The 14,388-nt window shown below is 33.7% G+C and overlaps 3 protein-coding genes across 4 annotated transcripts; 2 read left to right on the forward strand and 1 right to left on the reverse strand.

Moving 5' to 3' along the window:
• The first annotated feature begins 813 nt into the window (after nt 1–813).
• On the forward strand, nt 814–1,236 carry LOC131651091 (uncharacterized). The gene has a single exon (XM_058920761.1). The coding sequence runs from the start codon at nt 814–816 to the stop codon at nt 1,234–1,236; it is 423 nt and encodes a 140-aa protein (XP_058776744.1).
• A 2,825-nt stretch (nt 1,237–4,061) lies between these two features.
• LOC131653630 (protein disulfide-isomerase 5-4-like) lies at nt 4,062–12,597 on the forward strand. Its single transcript, XM_058923877.1, has 15 exons — nt 4,062–4,302; nt 5,210–5,300; nt 5,426–5,520; nt 6,409–6,466; nt 6,952–7,139; nt 7,282–7,339; nt 8,014–8,054; nt 8,203–8,277; nt 9,037–9,093; nt 9,654–9,720; nt 9,855–9,992; nt 10,211–10,432; nt 11,329–11,481; nt 11,565–11,642; nt 11,754–12,597. The coding sequence occupies exons 1-15, from the start codon at nt 4,262–4,264 to the stop codon at nt 11,829–11,831; spliced, it is 1,440 nt and encodes a 479-aa protein (XP_058779860.1). The 5' UTR covers nt 4,062–4,261; the 3' UTR covers nt 11,832–12,597.
• Nucleotides 12,598–12,704: 107 nt separating this feature from the next.
• Nucleotides 12,705–13,891, reverse strand: LOC131653632 (early nodulin-like protein 9). Of its 2 annotated transcripts, XM_058923879.1 has the most exons (3): nt 13,631–13,891; nt 13,102–13,464; nt 12,705–13,068 (listed from the first exon to the last, which is right to left on the reverse strand). In XM_058923879.1, exons 1-3 carry the CDS (start codon nt 13,806–13,808, stop codon nt 12,890–12,892), a joined length of 720 nt encoding a protein of 239 aa, XP_058779862.1. In that variant the 5' UTR covers nt 13,809–13,891; the 3' UTR covers nt 12,705–12,889. The 2 variants fall into 2 exon arrangements, with proteins under 2 accessions (XP_058779862.1, XP_058779861.1); XM_058923878.1 differs by having other exon boundaries at nt 12,708–13,464.
• Between the last annotated feature and the right edge of the window lie 497 nt (nt 13,892–14,388).

Below are 14,388 nucleotides of genomic sequence, written 5' to 3' on the forward strand. Positions count from 1 at the left end.
TCTGATTGGCTTGGAACTTTACATGGAGATTCTTTGGGATGTTTGTGACCCTATGGATCCACCTTGAGCCATTGATTCAGTGATTTTCCTTTGAAAGAACCAAACCCTAGTTCAGAACTTTGTATAGGAGAATTTGTATAGGAGCTTTGCATATGGATTTGAAACTTGAATAGGAGAAATAGTGTGGGCAAATTTTGGGGTATGACAGTCACTTTTGAAGATGACGGTAAAATGAAATACGAATGATCAAGTATTTCCATCTTGACTGAACGGGAAGCGATACAAGAAAGATTTTTGAAAGTCGATGATGCCACCAAACTCCACATCAAAGAGCAATTAAGGAAGATTTTGTTCCCGGAGACCATAGACTTGAACCATTTCAACCGGTAAAAACTAAAGGGGCACCTAAGAAGGTGAAACCTACACCGGGCGACAATTCAACTACGAGGAGTCCATCATATTTTAAACATGTTGACAAAGTTTTATCGATTCACCTACTCTGAAATATCATAAAAGTGCTTTCAGAGGCCCCCGTATTTACAAACCACCTACAACACCGACTCCACCAAAAATATCATTCATCGATCATATGCCAGTTTTTATGCATAGATACATTAAACGGATCGTCAATATGGGGGTGACAGTAACTGTGGTTTTCGAGCTGTTTCCCGTTTTCTCAAGAAAGGGGAAGAGAATTACATTATTGTCCGACACACCCTGATTAAAAAATTGAGGGGCAATAGAGATTTTTACACACATGTGTTCGGGAGTAAAGAGAAAGTTTACGAAATATATAACTCTCTTGTACCAAGCATGAGTGGATTCGCACCGGAGGATAAGTGGATGCGCTTCCCTAATATGGGTCATCTAATAGCAAATGCGTATGAGAGGGTGCGTATTAATCTTACGAGATACAGTTTCTCAAAGAATTGTTTCCCTCTGCGCACTTCTCCAACACCAAACCCTAACGATCGAATCATATGTGTTGGGTGGGTTTCGAATCCGCGGCATTTTGTTCAAGTGTATTTGAAATTGGGATGCCCTATACCACCTACATCACCGAATTGGGCGATTCATGTCACAATCCCATCCGAGACTTGGCTAGACCAATTCATTGAAAGGATGCAAGACTACAACAAGTTGAACAAAATTGAAATAGAAAGAAATAGAGAAAAGCCAAAAGGGGTGCCTCCGGTGGATTTGGCCGACGATAACTTTTTCGGCTCATTTACGTAGTTAGGTCTCATTTTATTGTAAATTTCATCTTGTTCATGTATTATGCTGTGGAAATATATCCATTTTGTAGTTTGGCCAACATACAATATTTCAATACATGAATTTTATTTCCTAATGTTGTTGTTTTTGTTCTGTTTCTGTTTTATCAGCTTCAGGGAACTAATCGGAAATATATTTTTGGTTTAAAACTGTAGTTGCACCCCATTTGTAGAGTTTGAGAGTTTTGGAAGAAAATATTCAGGACGTGAAGTTTGGCGAAAGAGGCAAGAGAAAAGAAAGAAAACCTAAGAGAGAAAGCTTGAAGAGGAGAACCATTGGAGCTTTGTGAGAGTTGCTTTTGATGCTCAATTTGAGGTAGGGATTGGTTCACTTATGAGTGTTTTATTTACATAGAGGACGTAAAGGGGTCCTTACCTTTTTATTCTTCCCTTTCCTTGCTCTACTGGTGGAGCTTGAGGTTCGAGATGGGTGTGCAAACCTCTATAACCAGGTGTATTTGATTGATGTTATTTAATATGTTATGATACTGAATTTGTTGTTATGTTGTAGCATGTTGAATTTGTTTATAGGATTGTGCATCTTATTGATTAAATCTGAGTCTAATCGATGATAATGGATATGTTGTGATGAGGATGAATTGATAATAATAATAATATGCAGGAAATTAGTCATGAATTATGAGAAATCTTGTGAGTTTGATGAGAAATTTGGTGATGTGTAGAATCTGTCATAATTTTTATTTTGATGTTGAATCATTAGTGTGAAAATGTTTGGCCATGTTAGAATAGGTTGGGGGTAGGATTTAGAAGGGTGAGAGGTTGGAGAAGGTGGGATAAAACGTGTGATTTCTGAAAAACATTCTAGACAACAATCGATTGGCCCCCCTGGAATAATAAATTGGTTCACTTAATTGAGGGAAAAATATTTTACAGCAAGCTCTGACCAATTGATTGGTCCACCAGCACCAAATGATAGCATCAATTAATTGGTCCACCAGCAACAATCGATTGTTTCAATACAACATTTATTAGTTTTCTCATTTTCGCCACAACTTGAGTTTCATAACTCCGATTGAGACATACTTTGAAGCGTTGGAAAGCCAACACTTAGTACTACCTCATGGTGGTTCCGTAAGAGCTTAAATGTGTAATTATGGTTAATTATGATGAAAAAGATTATTTTTTATGATGATATTCTAATGATTGATGTGCTTATATGTTTAATTTGGAAATGTAATTGATGTGTGATGTGGCCTTATGGTTTGCAATATTATGCTGGTGTATTTGGATCAGAGATGGAACCAGTATTAAGTTTATGCTGGAGAAGATTGAGATGAACCTAATATGATGTTTAATTGACATTCATGCAGCATATACATTGGTGTTATGTGAGTCATGGTCTATTGTTGTGATCATGATGTGTCCAATCTAGAGATGTGATCTAGATGTGATGTGTCTAGATATGTGACCAGTGAGTAGTGGGGTCTAGAGGTATAACCTGATGAGTGGACGACCTCAATAACATAACTCTGAAATTCTAAAGTTTTAGTACCACATGCATTGAAGTTGAGTCGAGAAGTGCATTACATGCATACTCCACATTGCATGATTGATTGTCGTGCGATTGAGTGACTTGTTTATTGAGAATACATGTGATATCTATCCTTACTATATTATGCACCGCTGCCATATTTTAAATTGTATTCTCACCCCCTGTTTGTTGTTGTGTGGCTAATTATGTTGTTGTTGCAGATACCCAGGTACATGAACCTTAGTGTTATGCATGTTATAGGATGGATGGCTATCTTTGCTTCTTTATTTCTGCGTTTATATAGTTATGCAAATAATGCTTTAACAGTGTAACAATGAGACGAAATTTGTTATGTCTATCTTTGCAAATTGTTTTATATATACTTTTCAATTTTGTTAAAGTTGAACTCCTTTTGAAACCATGAGATGTGTTAATTGTGCTGCAATATTTAGTAAGTTGAAAATGATATTTTATTGAAGAAGTATGTGTGACCTTAACAATGATATTTTAATGCATGATAATTCGTTTATTTCTTTAAAATTATAAGTCGGGGATTTAGGGTGTTACACAATACTTTTAAATATTGTTATAAAAATCGGACCGAACCAGCCAGTCGAACTAGGAACGAGAGGGGTCTCTAGTCTGGTTTGATTGTTGGGCCGAGTATGTTATTGAACCAATGAAAACCTGCTAGAACCGGCCAAAACCGATAAAAATCGACGAGTTAAATGCTTTTTTTTTCTCTGACAAAATGACACAGTTTTGATTATTTTTGAAAATAAAATAAAATATAAATAGACTTTGTTCGAAACTTATTTGAAACAACTTTCCTTTTTTTGCAATTAGATCTTGTTCAAAATTTGTCTAAATTTGTATTTTGTATTATTTTGTTGTTTGTAAGGATTAAGTTTAAAATTTAAATTTAAAGAATGAACATGTGAAATTATGAAATTTTAAAATTTTGTAGGTGTCGTGATATTTTTAAGAGACCAAGTTATCCGATTTAATTCAATTTAATCATATAATTCACTTATTGACTCAGTAATTTGACTAATAAATCAATAACTCAGTACCCTCATTTTATTAGCAGGTTTTTAAAACATTGCTTCTAAAAACATGAAAAATTTAAAAAAAATTAGATAGTTAATAGTACTACTACATAAGAAAACGTGTAAATCTAAATTATTAAACAGACCCAATCTAATAAATAAATACTCCATAATTAATAAGAAATAGATTATATATAAATAAATTAAATACTATGTTTATGCATAAATGGAAAGAGAAAACATGAGTGCGTATCTGTCTGCATCCTCACGCAAAAGCTAACTAACACTTGAACAAAAAGCTCATTCTTCTCTTCTCCTCCGATCCATCAAAAACATTCACATTCACCACTCAAATCTCAATCCCTGAGATTTGAGTTTTCTTCCTCTCTCTCACATTCTTCATCTTCATTTTCATTTCCTCGTCAAAATCTCACTCTCTCGCAACCATGATTACTGCAGGCAGAATCAAATCCGTCGATTTCTACAGGTCACAATCGAATCTCATTCTCCTCACCATCATCATTGTTATTTTCCCCTTTTTCTTTTGCATTTGTGCATTTCGTGTTTTCTGGATCTTTTTGTGTTTGCATGCGAATCTTCAGTTGCAATGCCGTTATTTCCGTTATTTTGATCAGAAAAACGATGTTTCCAATTTCGTTACGTTGATTTGGATCATGATTTGGCGTAAGGGTTTTTGTATTTATGGTTAAGCCCTATGATATAATGATTCGCATTGAAGGAAAATTAGCGATTTGGTTTTTGATACTACTGATTCTACACTGTCATGAACCTTATCTGTGCTGCTATTTTTATTTAAGAAAATGCTTGTTATATTGTGATGTGATAGCTCATTTTATATTGAGTGTCCAAAGTGTTATACTCACAGCTGGTTAAATTTAGAACTGCTCAAGTAAATGTGGTATGAATAATGTTAACAAGTACTTTTCAACATATTGTATTTATTGGTTAAAACTTATATGGGTCCCACTAGATTCATATAAATTCATATGGAACCTGTATGATTTGGTGGGAGGGACCCAATGAATATCCTATCATTTGTACTTTTTTCCTATTTCTAAATTCAGCTGAATCTGGGAAAATATAGATTAAAAAAGAGAACATGTTTGAGACTGAAACGCAAGATATGCTTGGTTAGATTGAAAGATACATTTAATTTGTAAAAGGAAAGGTTGTGAACTTTGTAGCACCGACACATCTGAAAAAAAAGTGTTAGTGTCGGTGTCCGAAACCAACACGACTCTTGTGGTTACTTTTAATTTTTTATTCAAATTATTACTCGTAACGACATGTCAGTGTCTGTGTCGTATTGTTTCATAGATTGTAAATGCATAAATATAATTTAAAAGTCTTTAACATTTGTCTTCTGTCAACAGAAAAATCCCAAGAGATTTAACTGAGGCATCATTATCTGGAGCAGGGTTATCAATAGTAGCAGCTCTCACCATGGTGTTTTTATTTGGAATGGTCAGTAGCTTTTACAACTTCTGTTTTAACATATGCATGATTTGCCTTGGATTGATATATACTCTATGCCTGAATTTAGTTTTGCCAAGTATCATATTGATATATATCATGCAAACTTGTTGCAGGAACTTAGTGAGTATTTATCTGTCAGCACCTCTACATCCGTGATCATTGACAAGAGTTCTGATGGGGACTTTTTACGTATTGATTTCAATTTCAGGTAGAAGATTTTGATCTTTATTTGAATATGATTTTTCTTTAAGGGTATGTTTGGGAGAGAGGGATTTTGAGAAAAATGAAAGAATGGATAACATGCTAAGTATTTTATTTCAAGTAAATACTGTATTGTATAACTTTTGAGTTTTTTAGAACGAAACCTAATATCTTAAGTCCATATTCATTTTTATAAATACTTTGTATTCCTCTTGGTTCAAAAATAAAAATCTTACCCTTCCTTTCTTTTCCCTCCAAGACACAACCTAAGGCATCTGCATTTTGTTGTATATATACAATTTATTCTTCATGTTTTCTTAAAATGAGCTTGGCAGAATGCAAAGAACTTGGGCTAGATAATATTGTAAGCTGTGATTATTATTGTAAAGAATGCATAACTCTAATAGAGAATTTATAATGGGCACCTGCTTAGGTGTTTGGTAAGTTGTTCACGAAAATCTTGGTTAATATGTTGAATAAAATGGTTATAAGACTTCTTTTTTGACAGAAATTATTATCATCAAGGAAGTGGTTAAAACTTAACTGTTTAGTATTAATGATGTTAATATGGATATCGTCTTTCTTCCTTTCAAGATTATTTTAACTGAGGGTGGATGGGATGTTAAAACACTAAAAACCCTGATTTTTGTTTTCTCTATTGTGATGATTCATGAAGCGGCATGCAGCCCAGGATTGACAGGGCGATAATTTTGTTTCTCATATTTCAATATTTGATGATTATTTTCTAAGAGTTTCAATTCCTTGATCAATTCATGTAGCTACTGTAGATAGCTGTAGTATTTCTTTGAGTACGTGCGATCAATTTTGGGTATTGTAAGCTCTCATTTTTTGTCAGTTGTTTCTTGCTGATGGCTTCAGTTTATCTTGTTTGCAGTTTTCCTGCACTTTCATGTGAGTTTGCATCGGTCGATGTGAGTGATGTACTGGGAACAGTAAGTATCTATTATTCCATTTGTTTGTAGTTTTTCTGATTTAAGAATTTTGCTCACTTAGGATTTTTAAATAGTTGAATGAGTTATTTTCCTCCTTGCATTCGTTGCAATGCAGATAACCTCTTGAAAATACTGTATATTTGTTCTTCTGGAAAAAAAAGTTATTGTTTTATTCAGCTACCTACTTCTAACCTTTGGAGCAATTATTCATTAATGGACTTTAAAAGTTCTATATGCACATTCGCGATTCTTGCGATAACTTTCCTGTAAAGCTTGAGGCCATAGCATAGAATTATTCAAAGTGCTTGATATGGATACCGTGCTTCAATCATGTACTATTCTTTATATCAAAAAATGACAAAATCTCCCTCTTCTCATGTATTTTATGATTTCCTAGCCTACGCTATAATATCTTCTTATCTTTGATTCTTTGATATTCTATTATTTTGCTACTTGTCCCTTAATTTGTGACTTCTTGATTTCAGAGCAGGCTGAATCTGACAAAAACAGTTCGCAAATTTTCTATTGATTCAAATTTAACACCCACCACTGGGTCTGAATTTCATTCTAGCCCAGCTGCTAATGTCATTAAGCATGATGAAAAAGTGGATGAAGAATCTGTTGAAGGTGCTTTTGTATTCACATCAGAAAATTTTGATAAATATGCTCATCAGTAAGTGGGTCAATCATGTAGTTCATTTCATTCATTTAATTTTTAGAATTTAGTTATGTGAGAGTTGAAGAGTTCTTTTCCTCTCGTCTCTCCACTTGTATAGTAGTTGCACATTGTTTACACTTTTTTTGTACACTGGCAGATTTCCAATTACAGCTGTAAATTTTTATGCTCCTTGGTGTTACTGGAGTCAACGCCTGGTAAGTATTTCATCTCCATATCTCTCTTCCTCCTCAATTTAACAAATATGATGGTTCCTAATATCTTTGTTGTTGTCCAATTACATTTACTTCTATTTTTCTACAATCAATAATTTCTTATTCCTTTTGGGAATTTGATGAGATTATGTATGATTTTAATGACTTGTAGCAAATAGTTGTCTTGGATGCCTAAAGTATGATTTAGACAATACTAGCTAATTTTATTGTATAGTTTTAATAGAAGAAAAAGTAAATTTGAAAGATAAGAGAAACAAAAAGTATATGATGAATTATTAGATCCTATGATTAGAACTTCTGTAATTTTTTTAAAAGATATGAGGACCCTACAATGACTTAATGAAAACTTTTGCAAATTTATGATTTGAACTAACAGAGTTTGTGGTAGTATCTCCAAATATGATGTTTTCTCTAATATCATGGCATTTAACTTCATAATTTGCTTCTGCACTTGACCTAGCAACATTATTTTACTCCTTTTTTATGGAAATAAGGTTTCTTCTAATGAATATACAATGCTCGAAGGTGGATTTCATATGTAATGGTTTAAGGTGTTTGTGCATACATTACTCTTTTATCTGTTTCCTTTCACTCTCTTCTGTATAATAGTTGAAGGTGGTTGTTTATATATCATTCTTTTATCTCCTTCCTTTCAGAAACCTTCATGGGAGAAGGCAGCTAAAATATTAAGAGAGAGGTACTCTACATTTTTTTTGTGTTTTTCTTTTTTCCAAGGAACCGCAATTGGAAATTCTACCTTTTTATCTCTTTCGTAAACTTAGTAACTAACTTGGCATCACTTTACTAACTCAGTGTATTGTTTGTACAATTGCATTTTTATTTAGATATGATCCGGAAATGGATGGTCGAATACTTTTGGGGAAGGTAGATTGCACTCAAGAAGGAGACTTGTGCCGGAGGTGCCTTTTTCTTATGTTTTTTGAATAATTCACTTTTTTGCTTGCAAAATTTGCGACAATAGCCAGAAATTTATGATCATTCTTCATTGCAACACTTGAAAAATTTGTAATTCTAGTATATGCCAAATTCTCAGTTGTTAAATCTTTCTCTATTAGCTTTTTAATCCACTTGCAGAGGGATTTTGATTTCGCAGAAATTTAGTTTATTCTAATTACTCCTATATTTCTTTTTTATTTTCAAACAAGGTAATATGATTTTAACCTCGAAATCACTCCTTCCTCCTTCACCTCTTACAAACAAAGTATTGGTCTTAGTAATTTTTCTTTCATACACCAAATACTTCATAAGAAAGACATCAATTGAAACAGCTGAAATTACTTATTTGAATTTTACCAGAAATTGGATATACTAGAAATGCATGTTGTTTTATCCTTTAGCTTTGGAAGATACCCATTCTTTTGACCATACTATGTGATGCATTATTTCATTGCATATATGAGTTACTTCCGGGAAGTTTCAACCATTTCTAAATTATGTGTTGTCACAAATAGATGTCATGATTTGATATATGTTTAGCTTACTGTAAAGATGGAGATTAGCTTTAATAGTTAGTTGAGCATTATTGGAAGTGCATCTTCTTCATTGTAACTTGATATTTTCTGTCATCACTGGCTAACTTTGTTATTTTTCTCTTATCATTTCCCATCCGTGCCTCTTATTTCACTAATATTTTCTTGTGTCTTGTTGTCGATATCCAGGCATCACATACAAGGGTATCCATCCATTCGTATCTTTCGTAAAGGAAGTGATGTCAGGTAACAATGGAAAATCTTTTTTATATAGGAAAGAATCACTACAGACTCATCTGCTTTTCCTTTTTGGATACTGTGTGCTTTCTTATTTTCTTAAATATATTACATTTTCCCATGAAAATGATATAAGTTCCTTTTTATATTCAAAAAATTATTGAAATGATCAATTTTTCAAAATCGTGTTTAGAATGGGAGTGATGATCAAATGCCAATAGTAGTGACAGAGACAGTGGGATGATGTCAGGACGCAAGTACTATAGCTAGATCAGCTTAATATTGAACGAAAGACGTGGGATGTAAATTACTCTAATCTATGTAATGTAATAGTAATGAAAGGTGACTTTGGGTTATTTTGTTACGATTCCTCCATGGACTTGCCAGTGAATCAATTTGATAGGCAACGACAATTCTATTTCAATATGTAGTTCACCTTTGTATTTATTTGTATAAATTCTATATGATTAATATCTTTAGAGTTGCATCCTGAATATTTTATCACTTCGGTCTTAAATTTGGTTTCTAAAGTTCTGGATCTCTGAATATATCTAGTTTTTATTTTTCAGAAGTGACCATGGACATCATGAACATGAGTCATATTATGGAGATCGCGATACAGATACCCTTGTTAAGGTACAAGTCATGTTTAATTTACATTAGCCTGTTTTGAATCAACTTTGCTTTGAAGTGTGTATACTTTGTGTAATTGAACATCACTATTTATCATTAGAGTGCAACCTTCCTTATATGAAGTGTCTCTACTGCAGACAATGGAGACTGTAGTGGCATCTCTCCCTTCACAGAAGCTTGCTTTGGAGGATAAATTAAATGTTACAGAGAATGCAAAAAGACCAGCACCATCGGCTGGGGGATGTAGAATTGAAGGATATGTACGTGTCAAGAAGGTAAAACTCCTTTGTGCTTCCTAGTTTTTGAATGTGAGCATGAACCAAAATTCTTTACACTGATCTTGTTTTAAATTTCTCTTTTGCCTTTTAATAGAGGTTTTAGTTTTTTTAATATTATAACAGTAGAAATAAATGATATAAGGCATATGACATCCTATTTTTTCCTCTGTATTTTGAATATTGTGCTAAATAGTAAGCTGTTTTATACTCTGCAGGTTCCAGGAAGCTTGTTCGTATCAGCAAGATCTGATAGCCATTCCTTTGATGCTTCTCAAATGAACATGTCACATGTCATACACCATTTATCTTTTGGAAGGAAATTGTCACCTAGGGTTATGAATGATGTCAAGCGCTTGATACCTTATGTTGGTAACAGCCATGACAGACTGAATGGTCTGTCATTCATCAATACACATGATTTAGGAGCAAATGTTACTGTAAGTTAATATTTTGCATAAAAGTCTCATAATTTAGTAATTTTCTTTGATTGAGCATGTCACTTTTTACGGTTGGCATCAGGAATATTTTTTGTTAATGGCAGGTTTTATTGACCTGCATCTACAAGAGTGAGATGTAATAGATAGCATCAATGTACAGGGCCAGTTGATGTTTTATTTATTTTTGGAGGCTATAATAGACCTCAAAATCCTTCTTCCAAATGGATACCGCATTCCAGTGTTAATTAATTTGGAAATAATTGTGATACATTAGAGTCCCTTCTACAGTAACCAGAGCTTAGAAATCAAAAGCTTTGCTCCCTATGCATGTGGAAGTTAGATCACTAAAAGACCTCCCTTAACCTTCAGACTTCAATCTTGAAACTTTTCAACCTATAGTTGCACTATTTAAAATATGCAAGCTTTTTGGATCTAAATATGTTTTGGTTGGCACTATTTAGGTGTTAGTATTCTCTGAGATAACTTAACTTATCACTTCTACGAATTCAGATTGGGCCCAACTCAACCTTACAAAATCGGTTTCTAAGGTGAGAGTTACCAAAACTTTATAAACACTACAGAGGCCATATCTCTAGGCAATGTAGGACTAAATCTACCCTTTCACATCCAACACAAGGAAGGTGTTGGAACTTGCAATAAATACAACCCAAATGCCACAGTTAGGCTACCCAATTGCCCCCAATAAGTCAGCCAGGGGCAGACTGCAAAAAACGCAGAATTTCCAACATCACAAATACAATATCTGTTATCATTTAATGGCTTTGACCATAGTTATGCTTTTCTGTATCAATGCCGATAATTAGAGAAAGATTAGCATGCTTGGAGTTTCATTTCTGTCAAAGTACTGCATATTAATTTGACTTCTATGCGTGCAGATGGAGCATTACCTTCAGATAGTCAAAACAGAGGTCATTACTAAAAAAGACTATCAATTAGTTGAGGAGTACGAGTACACAGCGCACAGCAGTGTGGCACACAGTTTACATATTCCTGTTGCGAGGTTCCATCTTGAACTTTCCCCCATGCAGGTCTGCATATGGAGATTATCGATTTCAATGACTTTCTGCTCTCTTTTAAATTTCTTGTTGATTTACTGGTTTTTTGGGAGCAGGTCTTGATAACTGAACATCAGAAGTCTTTTTCACATTTTATTACAAACGTCTGTGCTATTATTGGGGGTGTTTTCACGGTTTGTATCTCAGATACTGTGGCTCTATACTTTTATCTTCTATCCAGTTGTGGTCCTATAATTATATTATTCACTATTTGTTTTGTTGACTAGTATTCCTTATGGTTTCAGGTAGCTGGAATTGTGGAATCAATTTTTCACAACACTGTTAGGATAATGAGAAAAATTGAGCTGGGCAAGAATTTTTGATAGATAGTTGGAGATTTTATCTAGGTTAGGGCTTTTGATTCACTAAAGCACTTCAATGAGCAGGTCATTCGGCAGGTTGTTATCTATAGATACTCTATATATAAATCATAAAAATGTAGCATTTTCTATTCATTTGGTAAAATGATCATGCCATGGATTGCGATCACCACCACATTTTTATACTTGGTAGCATTTTAGTGAATTGAATAATTGAGAACTTATACCAGTGCTTTTAAACGGCAACGTCATGGTGGCGTGGCGGATTTTCTGACAGTCGCCATAGGCCATTTGTGAAGGAATGGCCATCATGGTGGTGCCATATAGTCTGCAATGGAATGTTTATATGGCAGATTTTGGCCATATATCATATGTCATCGCCCATCGACAACTGACTTATACAATAATAACATATTATGGGAGATCCTATATCATAAATACTTCTATTCAACAATAGGCTGTTTGTGTTTGTATATGCACATTGAAAATCAACATTTGGTGGTTTCACATATGAACATAGATTTTTGGGCGTATTTGAAAGGAAGAGGTCTAAAAGTTGTCATAAGAAATTTACAAAAAGTTGAAAAACAATCTATAGATTTTTTGGTGTATTTTTAAAGGAGTATTATGTATAAATTAATAAAACATAGTATATAGTTGAACTATATAAACATTTACTTTAAAATATGAAATCACAGAAGACAATTATATGATTAGTATATAACATGATAAGTTATCCCTCAGTGGCTTAAGATCCTGTATTCCTACTGCTATTAGTTATATCAGCTTTGGTTGACATCTAAGTTGATTATTATTGTTATATTACTTATACCAATAATTTTTTTAAAGATAAAGAAGGAAAAGAAACAAATAACTGACGTATTAAGTGACTCTATGACTCTCCATAAAATGGGCATAGTTATTTCAAGTTCAACTTATTGAATATTTTTACAATCCATTATGTAAGAAGCACACAAAAGGGTACACAACCAACAATTATCAAACGGTTCCATAAAAAGAAAAAATAAATTACAGACATCATACTCAATAACTCATACTTTTTACTTAGAATAGACGAGAAGTGAAACCATGAGTGCTCCAACAGACCAACCAAAGCTAAGCAAGATTGAAGAAGCAGCATTAGGAGGAGGAGGAGGTTCAGAAACCGGAGATGTAGTCGGAGTAGCAGGATTCGTCACATCAGTCCCTAGCGGTGGAGCTGAACCTACTTGCTGAAGAGGTGGTGGAGGAAACGAACCATTTAGCTGAGAAGGTGGTGGAGGAAACGAACCATTTAGCTGAGAAGGTGGTAGGGAAGGAGTCAATGCATCTGACGTGTGCGAGGATAATGGAGAAGGAGAAGGAGAAACAGGAACAGAAGGAGAAGGAGAAGGAGTTGTTGCTGTTTGGTTTGAGTTTCTGTTGGTTCTGTCAGCAAGAACAATCACCAATAGTTTCTCATTCTTAAGACAGTTATCTTTGATTCCACTTATGAAATAGTGAGGACCTGATTTGTCGAGTTTGATTACCGTGTGGCCATCAGAGGATTTTCCAGATGCATCAGTGTTGCAGTTCTCATAGTCTTGTTGGCTGTTTACTTCAATGACTGAGTCTTTGCCAGATTGGTAATTGAACACTGCAATTGAAATGTGTATAAAAGTTAAAACATTAGTGCACAACTTCTTTAATAAAAATAGAAATAAACGAAAACGATTATGAGAACACGGAAATCTAATATAGATTTGTTTATGTGCGGTAGTCTGTCTTGCACGATCTCAAAGACGGCCCTGAGAATAACTCACCTAGGGAGTCTCCTACTTGAAACCTGCTCTTTTCTGCCCATTGATTGAAAGGATTAGCATTAGGGTCACTTGGAATACTCCAACCCTGTTGGCCTCCTACTACAAACTCATAGGAGTCACCCTTATGCATCAAAGCCAAGAAACAAAACATAGCCAGTGCATGAATTAAGGTAGCCATTTGAAATTAGGATCAATATGAGAAAATGACTATAGCAACAAAAATGATGGAAATGTTGAAACTTGAGGGATGCAATAAGATGGACCATTATCAAGGGTTTTTGTAGGTATCAGATGCATGAAAATTTACAAATTGTGGTAATGAAGCTTTTGAAACTTTTTCTTATTCTCTCATCTCTTGTAAGTTTACTTTGATTCTGGTGCAAAGCATAAGTTCTCTTTTATTTGTGAAGAGTTTGAGTCTCTGAGAATTTTTGTGCATGAGTTTATGCTTTGCTTATAGAACACATCTGTTACAAATAAAAAATAAAATGGAGAGATTAGATTATCTCTTCATTAATTTCAATTTCAATTTCAAATTATGCTACAAACAAGATGAAATTATAATAAATATATCATCATTTTCTATTTTAATTATCATTTTAAAATTATTTGTACATGCTAAAAAAACAATAGATTTTGCTATTATTGATTAAAAATTATAATATATGCAATTATTTGTTACTATATAATTTAATTCATTTATCTCTCGATAATAAATAATTAAAAAATAATTTTGACAGAAATGGTAACTAATATTA

This window comes from Vicia villosa, linkage group LG2, assembly GCF_029867415.1.
Source record: "Vicia villosa cultivar HV-30 ecotype Madison, WI linkage group LG2, Vvil1.0, whole genome shotgun sequence".
NCBI lineage: Eukaryota > Viridiplantae > Streptophyta > Magnoliopsida > Fabales > Fabaceae > Vicia > Vicia villosa.

Bases quoted from the DNA above. Each gene is read 5' to 3' on its own strand.
- LOC131651091 (XM_058920761.1), top strand. From the start codon at position 814: ATGAGTGGATTCGCACCGGAGGATAAGTGGATGCGCTTCCCTAATATG.
- LOC131653630 (XM_058923877.1), top strand. From the start codon at position 4,262: ATGATTACTGCAGGCAGAATCAAATCCGTCGATTTCTACAG. The intron at 10,433-11,328 runs GTAAGTTAATAT...CTATGCGTGCAG, and splicing joins ATTTAGGAGCAAATGTTACT to ATGGAGCATTACCTTCAGAT. The intron at 11,482-11,564 runs GTCTGCATATGG...TTTTGGGAGCAG, and splicing joins TTGAACTTTCCCCCATGCAG to GTCTTGATAACTGAACATCA.
- LOC131653632 (XM_058923878.1), bottom strand. From the start codon at position 13,808: ATGGCTACCTTAATTCATGCACTGGCTATGTTTTGTTTCTTGGCTTTG. The intron at 13,465-13,630 runs GTGAGTTATTCT...TTTCAATTGCAG, and splicing joins TCAAGTAGGAGACTCCCTAG to TGTTCAATTACCAATCTGGC.